The sequence below is a fragment of the Mus caroli genome, unplaced genomic scaffold, assembly GCF_978045245.1.
Source record: "Mus caroli unplaced genomic scaffold, Mus_caroli_1 scaffold_3, whole genome shotgun sequence".
Taxonomy (NCBI): Eukaryota; Metazoa; Chordata; class Mammalia; order Rodentia; family Muridae; genus Mus; species Mus caroli.
Genome location: NW_028227258.1, coordinates 18,362,523 through 18,377,493, shown reverse-complemented (window position 1 = coordinate 18,377,493; position 14,971 = coordinate 18,362,523). Strand labels below are relative to the sequence as shown.

The following is a 14,971-nucleotide window of genomic DNA, read 5'->3' as shown; positions in this document are numbered from 1 at the left end:
CCATGGACGGGGCTATGTTTATGAGATCTTAAGCCATGAGCTAAAATAAACCTTCTGTTTCCTTTTAACTTGTTTCTTTCTAGGATTTGGTCACCGCAATGAAAAGCTGACTAATACAGGTACACATTGACATGAAGGAAGAAAATTTAGACAATTGAAATCAATATCAGGGTCCTTTTAATAACTCAGATAAAGAACATGGGAATCTATTCCTTATTTATTCAGCCCTCACGAGGGATGCTATTTTGACTGTGATAAAGTAATGTTATAATCAGAAATGAGGAATTGATTTTAAAAGTCAGGCAAATTTTAAGGGAGGGAGATAAGTCCATCTGATATTGATGCTGAGGATACAGTGTTGAGCAAAAGTGGGCAGTAACAGAATTCATGGAGCTTGGAGTCATGTGCAAGGGGAAAAACAATCAATTTAGTGAACAAGTTAATTTGAGGCAATAACATAAAATGATGATGATGATAACAGAAAGAAGAAGTAATATAGAAATGTGTTCTTAGAAGGAGCCACATTTATGTGGATTTTGTGATCTTGCCTGAGGAAAAAAATTGAGCTATAACCTTCAAATCAAGACAGAAAAGAAATGTCCTTCAGGTGATGTTGCAGGAAATATTTTAAAAATAAACCTGCCAACTCTCTGCACTCCTGCTTCTCTCAACCCACCAATTCCCTGGCCTGCTGGGCCATGTTCCTGTTCTAGTACCGGTACCAGCAGGGCACAACACTATGTCCTGGTGGGATCCTGCTGGCTCTGTCCCATATTCCAATAACCAAATAGATCAGCCATTCTTGAGGTTTGATAGCACAATACTCACTAAACCAGTAAAAACAAGACTCAATGCTCATAGTTAACCAATCAGATTTATATATCAATAAATTCTCAATATACAAGATCCCAGTACAATAATTTCAGAACCAATTGACAATAATAAAAGCTGCCCACCTAGATTAGTCAAACTATTCCAATATTCTAACCTCTATGATATCATAACATCCTGTGACTTGTCCTAGCCCCACAGATTCAAATCCCCTGCCATCTTCCTTTCTCTCTGCTACCCCAAGATATTCCCTGTCTCCACAAATCTTAGCTCTGCCTCCCTTTTCCTTGTCAAATCACAGGCCTCCCACTGCCCTAATGTAATTGGACAGGGAAAATCCTGTGACAAGGTAAAGCACAAGTTCTTGAGTGTGGGTGAGTGTGGGTGAGTGTGGGTGAGTGTAGGTGAGTGTGGGTGGTTGTGGGTGAGTGTGGGTGAGTGTGGGTGGTTGTGGGTGAGTGTGGGTGAGTGTGGGTGGTTGTGGGTGAGTGTGGGTGAAGTTGGTGAGTGTAGGTGAGTGTGGGTGAGTGTGGGTCAGTGTGGGTGAATGTGGATGATTGCAGGTTAGTGTGGGTGAGTGTGGGTGAGTGTGAAGGAAGGCAGTGTGATAAAGATACAGTGCCAGGCTGTCTGTCTCCTGTGTTAGCAAGATGGCAGGAGGGTAGAGGGCGGAGCAATAAGATCAAGTGTGTCCTGGCTGGCCTGAATAGAGTCTGATTTCATTATCAGTCAATACAAAGGCATAGCAGGGTTTTAAGGAGCAAGGGAATGGAGAGGAAGGTTGGTATGTGACAGGATCTGATAATTGAAGCCACTGGTTTGATGAGATACCCAAGGGAAAGACTAAAGGAGAAGCTTTGAGAAGTATTTGGCTGTATTTGAGCAGTAAAGGAGAAAGTAGAAGGTCAACGACATAGGATAGGAAGCAATAAAGTGCTAATGCAGAGTCTCCAAGGAAGAGAAAGTTTATAAATAGGAAGAGTGATGTAATACATCGAGTGTCGGATGAGCACAATAGATGAAGGCAATAAAATCAGATGTTCTGTAAGACTTCACATTCACATCAAGTTACACTTAACCTCCAATATATTGTGAAAGAATTCATTTAGTCTGAAACTAGGCGTAGCTCTGGATTGTTGATAATAAAATTTGCAGAAAAGAGAGTTGATTTATTTTATATAGGAAGTAGATTTATACTTACAAACGTGTGTTATGCCTTTGGAGGCTAAGACAATGGCTTAGTCAGTACAGTGCCTACAGCTCAAACATGAAAACTTTAGTCCAGATCCCCTGAACACACACACACACACACACACACACACCACCATACACACACACACACACACACACACACCACACCACACACACACACACACACACCACACCACACCATACACACACACACACACACACACACACACAGAGAGAGAGAGAGAGAGAGAGAGAGAGAGAGAGAGGCATGTGCCTACAACCCCAGGGACAGAGGCAGCAGACACAAATAGACAGATCCTTGAAGTCTTTGATTAGCCAACTCAGCTAAATCTATGAGCTTCAGGGACACTATAAAATCCTGACTCAACAAATAAAAGTGGAAAATAATCACAGAAACATCCCCAACATCTTCTGCCCTCCATACTCACATGTGAGCATGAACATACATATCAATAAGTACATACTTCATAAATACACTCAGTACACACACACACACAGACCTTTTGATATATATATATATATATATATATATATATATATATATATATTTCTGTTATAGTTTTTACAATGATTTCTTGTCACTCCCATGATTTCAGTAAATGAAGTAATTCCTGTATATTCCTGTGTTTTCCTGTGAAATATCCTTAGGGATAGCAATACAAACTGAAAGGAAAAGAAAAACTTAAATTCTCTGACAGGCACTCCAGGCATAGGATGTTGGAAAGTGAATAAGCACCACCATTGGGCATGAACTTGTCATCTGGGAGGGACTGGATGTATAAAGGGAAGGAGCAATGGGGACAATGGGGACTACAGCAGCAATGTGGGCTTAATCTGGGAGCCACATTCAGAGGAAGGGATGTTTGACCTGCTGTAGAGAAACTAGGAAGGGTGCTGAAGAGTGTCAGCAGGATGTTAGGGAGATTTTGATGACATGAATTATCTGTCTATATTTTTCATTTGTTCAGTAAAACACTGGTGTAGAGTTTCTTGGGGCCATCAGTTCTGCTCCTAGGACATAAGACATATTCAGACTATCTAGAATAATTGACTCTTTTTACTCCCAGTAACATACCAGTTTAATCACATCACAAACACCTTCACAGGAACACACACTTAACATGTGAAACCTGGGAACCTGAGCCAGGCAGAGTTAACACAAAAGCTGACCGTTTCAGACAATTTTCCAGGGAGGTCACCAGCATATGTGATGTGAATACATTCAAACACTGAATATTCATACCTTTGGGAGACATTTTTCTAAATCATTCTCATTAGTTACTTATAATGAAGTTAGCCTCAAGGTCATGTTGTCTTAGTTGTCTGTCAATCCTTAAGAGTTTTATGAAATTCTCTTAAGTTTATTTTAAGCATTTTATTTGTCTATTCAATATTTTTTTTTTAGTTTATTTTATGTTTATGGGGATCTTGCCTTCATATATGTCTATGATCTATGCATTTGCCTGGAAACTTCAGAGACAAGAGTGGGCATTGGAGTTCACAGAACTGAAGTGAGAGCTGGTTCTGAGCTACCATGTGGTTGCTTGAACTCCTCTGAAAGAGCAGAGACTGATCTTAATTACTGAGCCATCTCTCCAGACACCCCAAAACTATATTTATGATTTTATATATTTTCATCTGCCTAAGGTTCTCAATGAAACTATAGGAGTTGTAACCACTAGAAGGGATTAAAAAGTCAGACATTTCCCTTAATTCATTGGAGAGAAATATAGACACCGTAAGCAGTACCTTCTTGTGTATGATTTCTATTTCTGTACCTAAGATGTCATTTAAAGATAAAGCAGATAAAATATAACTTCAGCCACAACAGTGAGGACCACACTGACATATGGAAAGTGGTCATTAAATGCAGTCTTGAAAAATATACAAAAAGAGCAATGAGCCATGTTAATTTGAATCAGAGGTCATGAAATGGAGGGGTTTGGGGGCAAAATTAAGAGGAAAAATAAAATGAAGCTAGGAGTAAGTAAATGAGAGTGAACTACTTACAAATACTGTATCCTGAAAACAGCACATTTAATGGAGATGTGGAGTAATTTTTAATGGAGTTCATGCTGTTGGTTTTGGAAGTGTATTAATGAAACATTGCAAGGTATTATACTAGGCTGAAACTACTTTGCACATGAGAATGATCTAATTTACCTGTTAAGTTGAACAAAAGTTCAAAAGTCTCTCTCTCACACACACACACATATATATATATGACAAACCTTTAAATAAAAGGTAAGCAATAAACATTCCTTATCAACTCTTGCACGTCTCCCCAGAAGTAATGACCTCTCATGTCTACATGTGCCAGCTATAAAGCTTTTCTTTGTACATCCTCTGACCTAGCATGACAGTCACACTATACATACTTAAATTCACACAAAATCTCCCTTTCTGTTGATACAAAAATTTGCTTTATACAAATTTCTGTCCTTATTTTTGCTGATAAGCAGTATATCTACAGTTGGATATTTCAGAAAACTATTGAACAATACTTCAGTTGAAGGCTAGGTATGCTCAATCACATCTCAATAAATTTTAATGGCTTTTATTGTAATATGCTGTGTGGGTTTAAATATACAGTGGTTCAGTAAATATATTAATACACATTTATGCAAATTTTATGTCACTTTGTATACAGTGTGAATTCAAAAGAGTGAGGCAGCCTTTTTAGAGAAATACATACTATATATAAAGAGAGCTAGATTATAAAGATATATTATATTATAAATCCTCTTCATTCTGATGCCCATTTGTGCTCTTGATATTCTATGTTAATACACTTTCATCAGCTCCTCAATATTTATAATTTTTAGCTGAACTGTTCAGCAAATGAAACTGGCCACTTTATTTTCCTTATACTTGGCAAGTTATATGAAGAAGAAAAAATTGTTTTTGTAAAATTTTTCTTTCAGGTGTGCAGTAGAACTTGCATAGAAGAGGAAATAAGCAAGAGAATGAGAGGGTTTCAAAGCATGAAAGCCAGAGGAGAGGAGAGCTTATCTGGAGCATAAAGAAGCCTTTCTATTTCAGAAACAGCTAAATGTCAAATAGCATTTTAACTTTATATTTCTTCTAGGAGTAGAAGGATGTACTTAGAAAATATTTCTTTGAAAGTAAAAAGATTTTCTTTTGAAATATTTTCTTAGAAAATATTTCTTAGAAATATTCAGTAGATCAAAACTGTGGAATATATTTAAGGCATTATTGATCCAACTATTTGGATTTAAAGGGTGAATCCAGTGATATGTTTCTTGATACGTAGAACATAGACGTTGTCTTCCAAAGTATATTTTAATGAAAATCTTAAAAATAGCCTAGAGTATTATTTAAATAGTTAATCCTAGCTGCTTTTTTGGTAATATATCATACATTATATCTCTGATGGATGAGTGGCCAAATGCAGATAAAATTAGCTTTTAGTCATTCATTTTAAATTGCTCTCAAGTTCTTTGGAAGCAAAATTCATTTTAGAAGAATATGCTTCATGTCTCACACAAAGAGATAATGGTCCTATATTTCATTCTATGAGCAATAACAGTTTAAGTCGTGTGATTCAGAAATGTAGAAATGTATGTATTAAGTTGATGAAAGTTAAGGCTTGATATAGCAATAAAACCAGCAACCTAAAGCTTCCTAGATTGATGTTCATAGCATAATATTTTCCTGTCAAGAATTAGGTGGAATGAAAATCTATAAAGATAATAGATGGTACAAAGCTTCCCTCACTTGTATATAAATGAAAAAGCCAATGCTGTATATGATAATAGAAACAGAAATGTTAAGATGTACTGAAATCCAGATAAAGACAGCACTACTGTTGAAACACTATTATTGAGTAATGGTAGAAAGTGGAAATTTAAGTCCAATGTTAGAAGAGAATAAAATGAATAGTAATGCTGTATCCACACACACAAAAAAAAGCCATATCTAGCTTTATGTTGAAACCAACTTTACCATATAGAAAAGAAATCACCATGAGAATTTTACTTTGTTAATACAAATAAACTGCACATAAAGACTTATCAATTTCATTATTCAACTAATTTTGCCCAAATTAATTTCAAGTTGACGTATATGCCTTTATAAGAAGTAATAATTTAAAATAGTTGAAACACATTGCTCAAAATTAGTTCACAGAATGAAGCTGTGTTTATAAACTGGGTTCCTATCATCTCCCTGACATCACCTCTACTGATATGAAAGTATGAAGTGGCAAGATGGTTTATTACTGACCTCTCTGTCAGGTGAAAACACAGGGTTGGACTTTTATAGCTTCAAGTTTTGTGATATGACCTTATTAGTATTGAAAGCTGATTTGCTTGAACAGAAAGATCAACAAGCTTATAAGATGTGATCTCAGTATGTAGTCTATGTAGTTAGTGCAGAGCTAGCCTATTGGAAGTAGCCTTGGTTGTATTGGGTGCTTTTACTGAGTGCTGCCCAGTGGATGGGAACAACTATAGCTAATAAGGCAAGGCTGAGTGTTCCCAGCCTTGCCACACATCTTCTACAGCAAGGAAATTCCATCTTTTAGAAACTACCCAGTATACCTTAAAAAATAAGTGAAATCTCCATAAATATTCCCTAGAATGGTTTCTAGGATCATATATGGAACAGACTCCCCATTTACTTCATCCATAGGTAGGATGGATGCTTAGCTAATGTGTGTGACCTGTTCTGTCTCAAAGGGCTAGGTACTCATTTAATATTTTTATTTCATTCTCAGAAATATTCACACGTTTTACACTAGGATCTTGGAATTTTCATTCTGTATTGGGCCATACAAACTACACAGCTAGCCCTGTGTGTATTTCGAGCACCCACATTAGGCATCTTGTAATCACCCTTAACTCCAGTTTCAGGGGATGTTACCCTCTGGCTACAATATATGCATGCACAAACATGATACACATACATATACAAATAGTTTTTTAAATCTTTTGAAATATGAAAATGAACATGAAGACAATATAATCATGATCCTCAAGTTATATCCACTCTAGTGTTAAATATTTGCTAACTTTTTAAAAATCTTTTCAAGATTAAAAAAGATTACAAAAAACAGGTTTGCAAAGTAAGAGGCAATTCTGTGAGCAGCAAACACAGAGGGCAAAGCCACAGTGTGTTCATGTAAAGTCAGAGGCATTACAGGCTGACCATGTTCTCCTTATTAAACACACATAGGCATGCTAGATATTTATATACTCTGCAAATTCATTTGTATCATTTTGGTCAAGGGGTATTGATTTGTTTATTTAAAAATCACATTAGAAAACGTTTTAAAATGAAATTTATTTAAAAAAAAAGTGATACCTAGAAAATGAATACTGCCTCTTAGATTTTTTATCTGGAGCAACAATAAGAAAACATTTTCTTACCATGCTTATGATGATCAAGGTGGTGTTATTTATACTACCTTATGAGGTTTCTGTGGTATAGATGGTGTCTCGTGAAAGGGAAGAAGTAGAAATTTATAAGCCTGCTAACAATCAGCATGTTTCTTTTGTTGTATTTATTCCACTACACATAACCAATAACTCAGGATCTTGAATTATCTTGGCCAATTGTCATTCCTACAGTTGAACTGAGTACTAGAAATAAGGCATAATATATAATGTGATTTTACCTAGGCTGTAAATTGGAGTTTACAATATGGATACCATAAGAAATATTATGATAATGGACTATTGTCTGTTAAGGCACCTCTCTAGAGGAACACAAAGAGATGAGTTCTGTGGAGATGAGAATTATATATAATAGAAATACAAGTTCTGTCACAGGAAGGAAATGTTTTCTCTTATGATAGACAGGATTCTTTATTATACTTCCTTCTAAGTGTTTGCAAGCAATAGGAAAAATCTATGATATGAAACTTCAAACCAAGGCACAGGCTAATTTCTTTCAAGATATTATGGTGAAACTCAAAATTAAAGAAATGCCCACTTAGTTTGCTCATAGGTGTTTTAGATATTTATTAAATTATAAAGTTTCCTCCCAGCATTTCACTGAGCTTCTTTTTAGCTTGAAAATACGCATGTCATTTTTCTCATCTTCCATTATTATTTGTCCTTTCAATAGTTATAATAAAATAATGAGACCAGAGAGATGCATGTTTTCGGCCAGGTGAGATAACTGAATTTTAGTGTTCATAAATACATACTATGGGATATGAACATACAAATGGATATGCTACATTACTGAATAAAATAGATGTGTATAATTACCAAGCACTTTGTAATAATTTCTTTTAAAGGAACAAGCTACACTTAAAACAGTAGCTGGAACATATTTTATCTTTTGCATGCTTGCATAAATGTTAGCTTTAACTACATTTCCTTGTTTATATGTATGCAAACACAATCCAAAAGGAAAGTGAATTATATTAAAGTTACTGTCTTGTTTGCTTTCGTGAATAATAATGGAACAAGAGTTATGCTTCAGTAGAATTTGAGTGTGGCATTTTGTATAGCTCTATTGATTATCAGCCTAGTACATCCTCACATATAAAAGGAAGTGCTCCTGAATATGACAGAAAGATTGGGTAAGGCATTCAAGACATCAAATTTGTGCAGACGGATCCGTCAATAGTACAGTTCCTTGTCCCTTAGCCTTCCTAGCTCCGTTCATTTGAGCAGTCTTGAGTGGTCTTGCATATTGACTGGTGGAGCTGAAACTGATGTAAACAAGGTTATTCTTTTGTAAGCTGACAGTTTGTGTCCTTATTTATCAATGCTGGAAAACTAGAAATGAAGCCTTAGCCATAAAGAAGTATATCAAGGAGGCAGAGTAAGAAAGAAAGCTTAGCTAGAGCCAACACCATCTCTACAATATCAGGAATTAAAGTATTGTGAAGCAGCTTCGAAAACTGCTTTTATCTGTGATTCAAGAAGACCCAATTTTCACTCCAAAACAGATTGGCAATGACTGGATGTCATTACTATTTGAAAGCTATCCCGTGACCTAGATGAAAAAAGTCACAGGCCAGATTGCTTAGTGGACAGATGTCTACTTCACCAATGGCTACCTCCCAAAAATGGGATAACAACTGAATGCATAATATAATGATTTTCATGGTGATATCTGCACAGTCAACCTCTAAATACCAATATCATGCCATGTCTATTGCTACCGAACAGCATTTTCAGAGAGTTTATAAAGTACTTTTTTTTGAGCTGTAAGTTTTAACACACTATATTAGCATATTTATGGACTAATGATAGTTTATTATTTTCTGTCCCTCATAAAAAGATAATTATCAGGTGTACTATATATCATAATAGAAGGACTCCTATGGTTTTATAAACCATTACTAGACTTTATTAAAGCAAACACGTATGATTTTTAAAACTTGAAATCATGTGGAATTCAAGATTAGAAAAACAAAGGAACTTCAAAGTGTACAAATCTCTCCAGTGATTTTAGATTAGATTTATTCAGTGTTGTTGAAATATCAGATAGAGGAGCACTTTTGACAATTTTCAAAGCTATAGAAATGAAAAAATTTTATAGTGAGGTTAAATAATTTTCTAACAGTCCCATAATACCATGTAACATTTAAAGTAAAATTTCAAGCTTAGACCAGAGAGGATTTCTACTGTGGCTGTGCTAGTGACCAGTTTGATGTTCTCACTCATTTCCAGTGCCTAGGCAATTTTAGTCTCAGTGAATATTTTCAGCTGAATGAAAGGACCAAATGTATCATTGGAAACAAATGATCAATTTGCAACTGGACTAAAAGAACTTTAATTCACATTTCCAATGTTTTACTCAGATCTTTGCAAAAGATTTAAAGCAAGCCTTATGTTTGTAATAGAAGCTGCTTTTGTTTGTTTAAGTATGTATTTTTGAATTATGGCTTTTGTGCTTGCTTGTATATCTGTGCACCAAATGTGTGGACTGCCCATTCAGGCCAAAGAAGACATCAGACTCTTTGGAACTGGAATTGCAGATGGCTGTTAGTTATCATGTAGGTGCTGAAAACTGAACCCAGGTCCTCTGGAATAGAAAAATGTCCTTCAGTCACAGAGACATCTCTCTGGCCCCTTTTGTCAGTTTTTCATAGCAACCTTGTACACTGGGAATTACATAATACATTGTGAATATCACAGCTATCCATTGGGTAAGGCATTCAATGGTTAGTGACAAGAACCTGGACTTCGTTTTGCAGATTGCTACTCATTCCTTATATTTTCAGTAGAACTCATTATTCCTGAGATTGAGTTTTGTCATATATAGAAAATAGAATAATAATTCAGACTATTTGCTGATCACCCAGTCAATATTTCTAACTATTGCTTTGCACATAACAAGTATTCAAAACATTATTTTTTTCAGTAAAATTCTTTTTCTAAAATCAAAGAGCACCTAGAAGACAAGAATGCCATATTTTGACCATGTTTCACTTTCTGTTTCTTTACCAGATGATGACTTTTTTCATGAACTCCCAGAAACCTTTCCATCTGACCCACCTGAGCCATTGCCACACTTCCTCATTGAGCCCGAGGAAGCTTACATTGTGAAGAACAAGCCTGTGAACCTGTATTGTAAAGCCAGCCCTGCCACCCAGATCTACTTCAAGTGCAACAGCGAGTGGGTTCATCAGAAGGACCACGTAGTAGACGAGAGAGTAGATGAAACCTCCGGTGAGTTTGGGATTGTGGCTCAGGACTCACTTACTCCACGGTGCTGTTGTCACAATACTACTTCAGTTAGCAAGGCTGAAAATGGAGTTCTTATCCTTTGGCAAAAGCCTTTGAATCAGTTAGGTTAAGAATTAATGATCTTATTTTATGCAATGCAAAGCAAGCCATCAATGATAAATGCTTTATTGTTGATGAACTATGTGACTGTTCAATAAGATACATAATATGGAATCAATAGAATGAATAAATGGGAGCATCCTGGAAAATGGTATCTTTGAATTTCACTTGTACAGAAATCAAAGATAAATCTCTTGCAATCCAGGGGTCATGTGCGAATGAGAATACATTGAGCTTGATGACATCATTGCCCAACATTGGTCTGCATATATACCTGATATTATTTTATAGAATATATTAAATAATTCTTTGAAAATTAGCTATCAGTGAAACTTTGTGATGTTTTAGTTCACAATTACCAATGAAAGATAGTTATGCAATACCTTATATTTCTCTTAAATTAGAAGACAGGAATATTTCTTCTGTGGCTTAAGTGTTTTCATCTCCTGCAGGGAGACTAGCACTTAAAACATTCAGATCTAAATATGTTATGGTTTTAAACTATATAGTAATGCTAAGACATTATTAATCAACATTTCCAAGCTAACAGGAATTAAAATGACAGAAATGAGAAACATTTTTACATCGTATCTTTCTACATACAGAGAGCAGATTCAGGGTTTCAAATGTGCAAATAATTCCAGTGTGTGCCTATCTATTGGCTTAATCTGAAACAAGGACAGAACAGCACATTCCACATCCCCAACAACAATATCTATTGAAGAGATGATAATTAAAGGCATAGACTAAGTTATTGATTAAGAAGATGCATCTCAAATGGACATGTAAGACATGTGTGTACATAGTGTAAGTGGTGACAGGGAATCAAGTGGCAGCTGTAGGTAATGGCTGTTCATCTGCTAGTCAGTGAGTTCACTGAATGAAAGCTGCTGACTGCAGAAAACAGCGATTATCCAATCACAGGCAAGCTTACAGTAGGGAAATGGTTCACCTCTTCATCTAATTACTCAGAAAATAACTCTACCAGACGTTGACAAAAATCTCAAAAGAACTGAATATTTTGATTTCAGCTCATTTATTTCTGAAGATTTCATATACATATACTTTTAATAATGCATGCAAGGTATCAGAAATGTAAAAACGAGAATCAATGTATTTAGACATGTCTTAATAATTAATTAAAAAGTCTGTGTGAGAAGATTATAAATAAAAATGAAATGTCTGATATTCAGCACTTCTGAGAACTTCTCCATATGTTAGTAACACATGCACACACACACACACATACACACGAATTCAGGATGAAGACATGACCATTAGGGGAAAAGTTCCAGTACATGAGGCCAGAGAGAGAATCAAATGTTGTACAATTTTTGTTGGCTTTTATTTCTAAATGAAACTTTGCCAGGGAGTTAGCAATTATCCTTTGGTGCCAAACTAGACACATATACAAAGGTATCTACAGACACTAGTACTGAGAGAATCATTGTAACCTATTAAAAAGCATTTTAGAGAGCATATGTCAGTAAGATGTGTAAAAGTTTTAAGGAAAGCAGAAAACTACCATTTATGACATATGGCATAATTTTGTATACATGGAAAATTTATGCAGTTTCAAAGAAAAAAATTACAAATGTTGAGAATATAGTAAGTTAGCTGCTCAAAAGAGTGTAACTCATTATTTTTTTCTAAGTATAGATAGCCAATTCAAATTATCAAGGTATGTCATTTAGAATATCAATGTAAAAGCAATTATGTAGTTATGAAGTTAAGAAATTTGAAGGGTTTTTTTCCTTTGTGATACTGGGGATGGATCATAGACCTCATGCGTGCTGGACATGGGATTCACGACTAAGGACATACTCAGCTCTAGAAAGAACAGTTTCAAATTCTACCTAGTCATAAATACAATTGTGTAATTGTGTATGAACACAACACACACACATACACACATGTATATATTATTCTTGAATATACATGATAAATGTTTTTGACATACATGCCATCTATAAGGGATTCTGAAAGATTACCACACTTTAATGTAGAGTAACTTCTAATAACAGCTCAGTGCAACTTGAAATAGAAGCGCAATCAAATAATCTTTAAAAACATAAAATAAAAGAGGTGTGATCTTCTCTGAAGATCACACACAGATCTACAATTAAGATTTGGTTAGATAAAATATGAAAATAGTTCCAGAATGTGATGATTGTATAACCAGTTAAAAAGGAATCGATTAGTACGCGCATTGAGATAGCAAGGCAGGAAGTCAGAAGGGAAAGAAATAGATAACGCCAAATATGTATCCTATTTCATTATTTAAAGTAAGTTCTAGATGTCATTGAGTGACGTCACCATCATCATTACCATCATCACCACCACCACCACCATCATCATTGTCATCATCGTCATCATCATCGCCATCACCATCACTATTATCATTCTGGCCATTTGTTGGTTGGTTACTCAGTTTCAGTAATGGGACAGCCAAGCCTTTTAAATTAAAACACAAAATAAAGAATCCTTATAGGAAACCATTAGGTAATTGAATTTTAAAATACCACAAACAGAGCCAAGGAGGATATTTTTAAAAACTTATATCAACATTGATTAACATGAGTCAAAGAGATAACTTAGTTACTATGCAAATATTTTTAAATTACATTTTAGAAAATGCACTAGCACCCATAAGAAAACCAACCAACATTAGAACATGTAATTCTAGGCAAAGGAATGCAAATTATAAATAAACATCTAAGAAGATGTTATCTACTTCAATACAAGAATTAAAGACCTTTTTTTACTGGGGCACAAATTGCAATGCCAGTATGAAATTAGCACAAGTACTGAAATACATTATACCCACCCCTCTTGCTTCTGCCAAGCAAGTGAGTCTAGGGGCTTCCTACAAGTAAAATTCTCGATATACACAAAGATTTATCATTGCAAGTTGTCTACACTGCCCTACTGATTATGTTCTTTCCTAGAACTGATTACTATAGTGTTGTTGTTGTTGTTGTTGTTTAAGTGAAGTTTTTCCACTAATGAGACTGTGTAAATTCTGTTAGATAAAACTGAACACAAAATCCAAATTAGAGAACCCAGCATTCCTGCTGTATTTTGCTGCTGTGCAAAGAAGAGAGATACACATGTTTTTGTATAGCAGTTGAAACTTTCTGCATAAATACACACCAAGATGTTGACAGCTAAGAATCTAGGGTGATGACTTGAGACTTTTGTCATTTGATATTTTTAAGTCTTTTGAATATATTATTTTCATCATAAATAATGAAACCCACTGAACAGCTATGCCACTTTATTGCAGCTCTCTGCCAGCTACTATAAATCCCCAATCTAGACAAACTGTGTAGAAATTTCTCAGTCCCTTATATTAGAGTTCCTTGCCATCTTCTGAGACCAAACACTGCAAAGATGGAATGGGAATAGAATTCTTTGCGGGGTTTTTTGTTTGTTTATTTGTTTTTATAAAACTAGATTCACCTGCAACTTGGGTCCTCAGCTCTATACTTTAACATTCTGATTTTATTATTTCGAGGGGACCATGGTGGGTTTTTTAAAAGTAAGAAATATTAGAATATATTAAGTCTTGAAATACATTGCAAAACTGAAATATTTTTAGTGTCTTAAAAAATCATTTTTCCTTAAATGACAGACAAAAGTCATTGCAAACATTCATTTTGTAGTTATGTCTTCCTCAGAACAACACATGCAAATCATATTTAGTAGCAATCACATTTCCTAGCAACTAAGCATAGCTAATTGCATTTATCAAAGTCTCTACCAAGATAATTTCACATTTGAAAAATTAATAAACACTTTGAAGAAGAGAGATCTGAAAAATTCTTTTACTTACTCCTAACCCAGTGGCTTACATCTGCTGTTCCATCACTCAGAAGGGTGAGGCAAGAGGATTCTTATCAATTCAAAGCAAGCCTACCTAGTGAGTTCAAGGTCACCCTAAGCTATATCTTGAGACCCTTTTTCCAACCAAATTAAATGAAAAAAAAAATAGTGTCCCTCTCAAATTCTGAAAGCATTCTATGGTCCCTCGTCTTCTGAGGTTTGAAACAAAGAATTACTGACACTTGTTTAACAAAACTATATCATTGGTCAAAATGAAGTCTACTAATTAAAGCCCTCACTACACTTAACTGTTTGCCATTTCACCATTTAAA

General features: G+C 35.1%; 1 protein-coding gene across 2 annotated transcripts in view; it reads left to right on the top strand.

Annotated features, from left to right (window-relative positions):
- The window catches only part of Unc5c (unc-5 netrin receptor C), a 351,370-nt gene that overhangs the window by 193,142 nt on the left and 143,257 nt on the right, over positions 1-14,971 (top strand). For both annotated transcript variants that reach the window (XM_021157614.2, XM_021157613.3), the window contains exon 2: positions 10,476-10,697. In XM_021157614.2, coding sequence (XP_021013273.1) covers positions 10,476-10,697 — 222 coding nt within the window. The remainder of the gene's footprint in view (positions 1-10,475; positions 10,698-14,971) is intronic.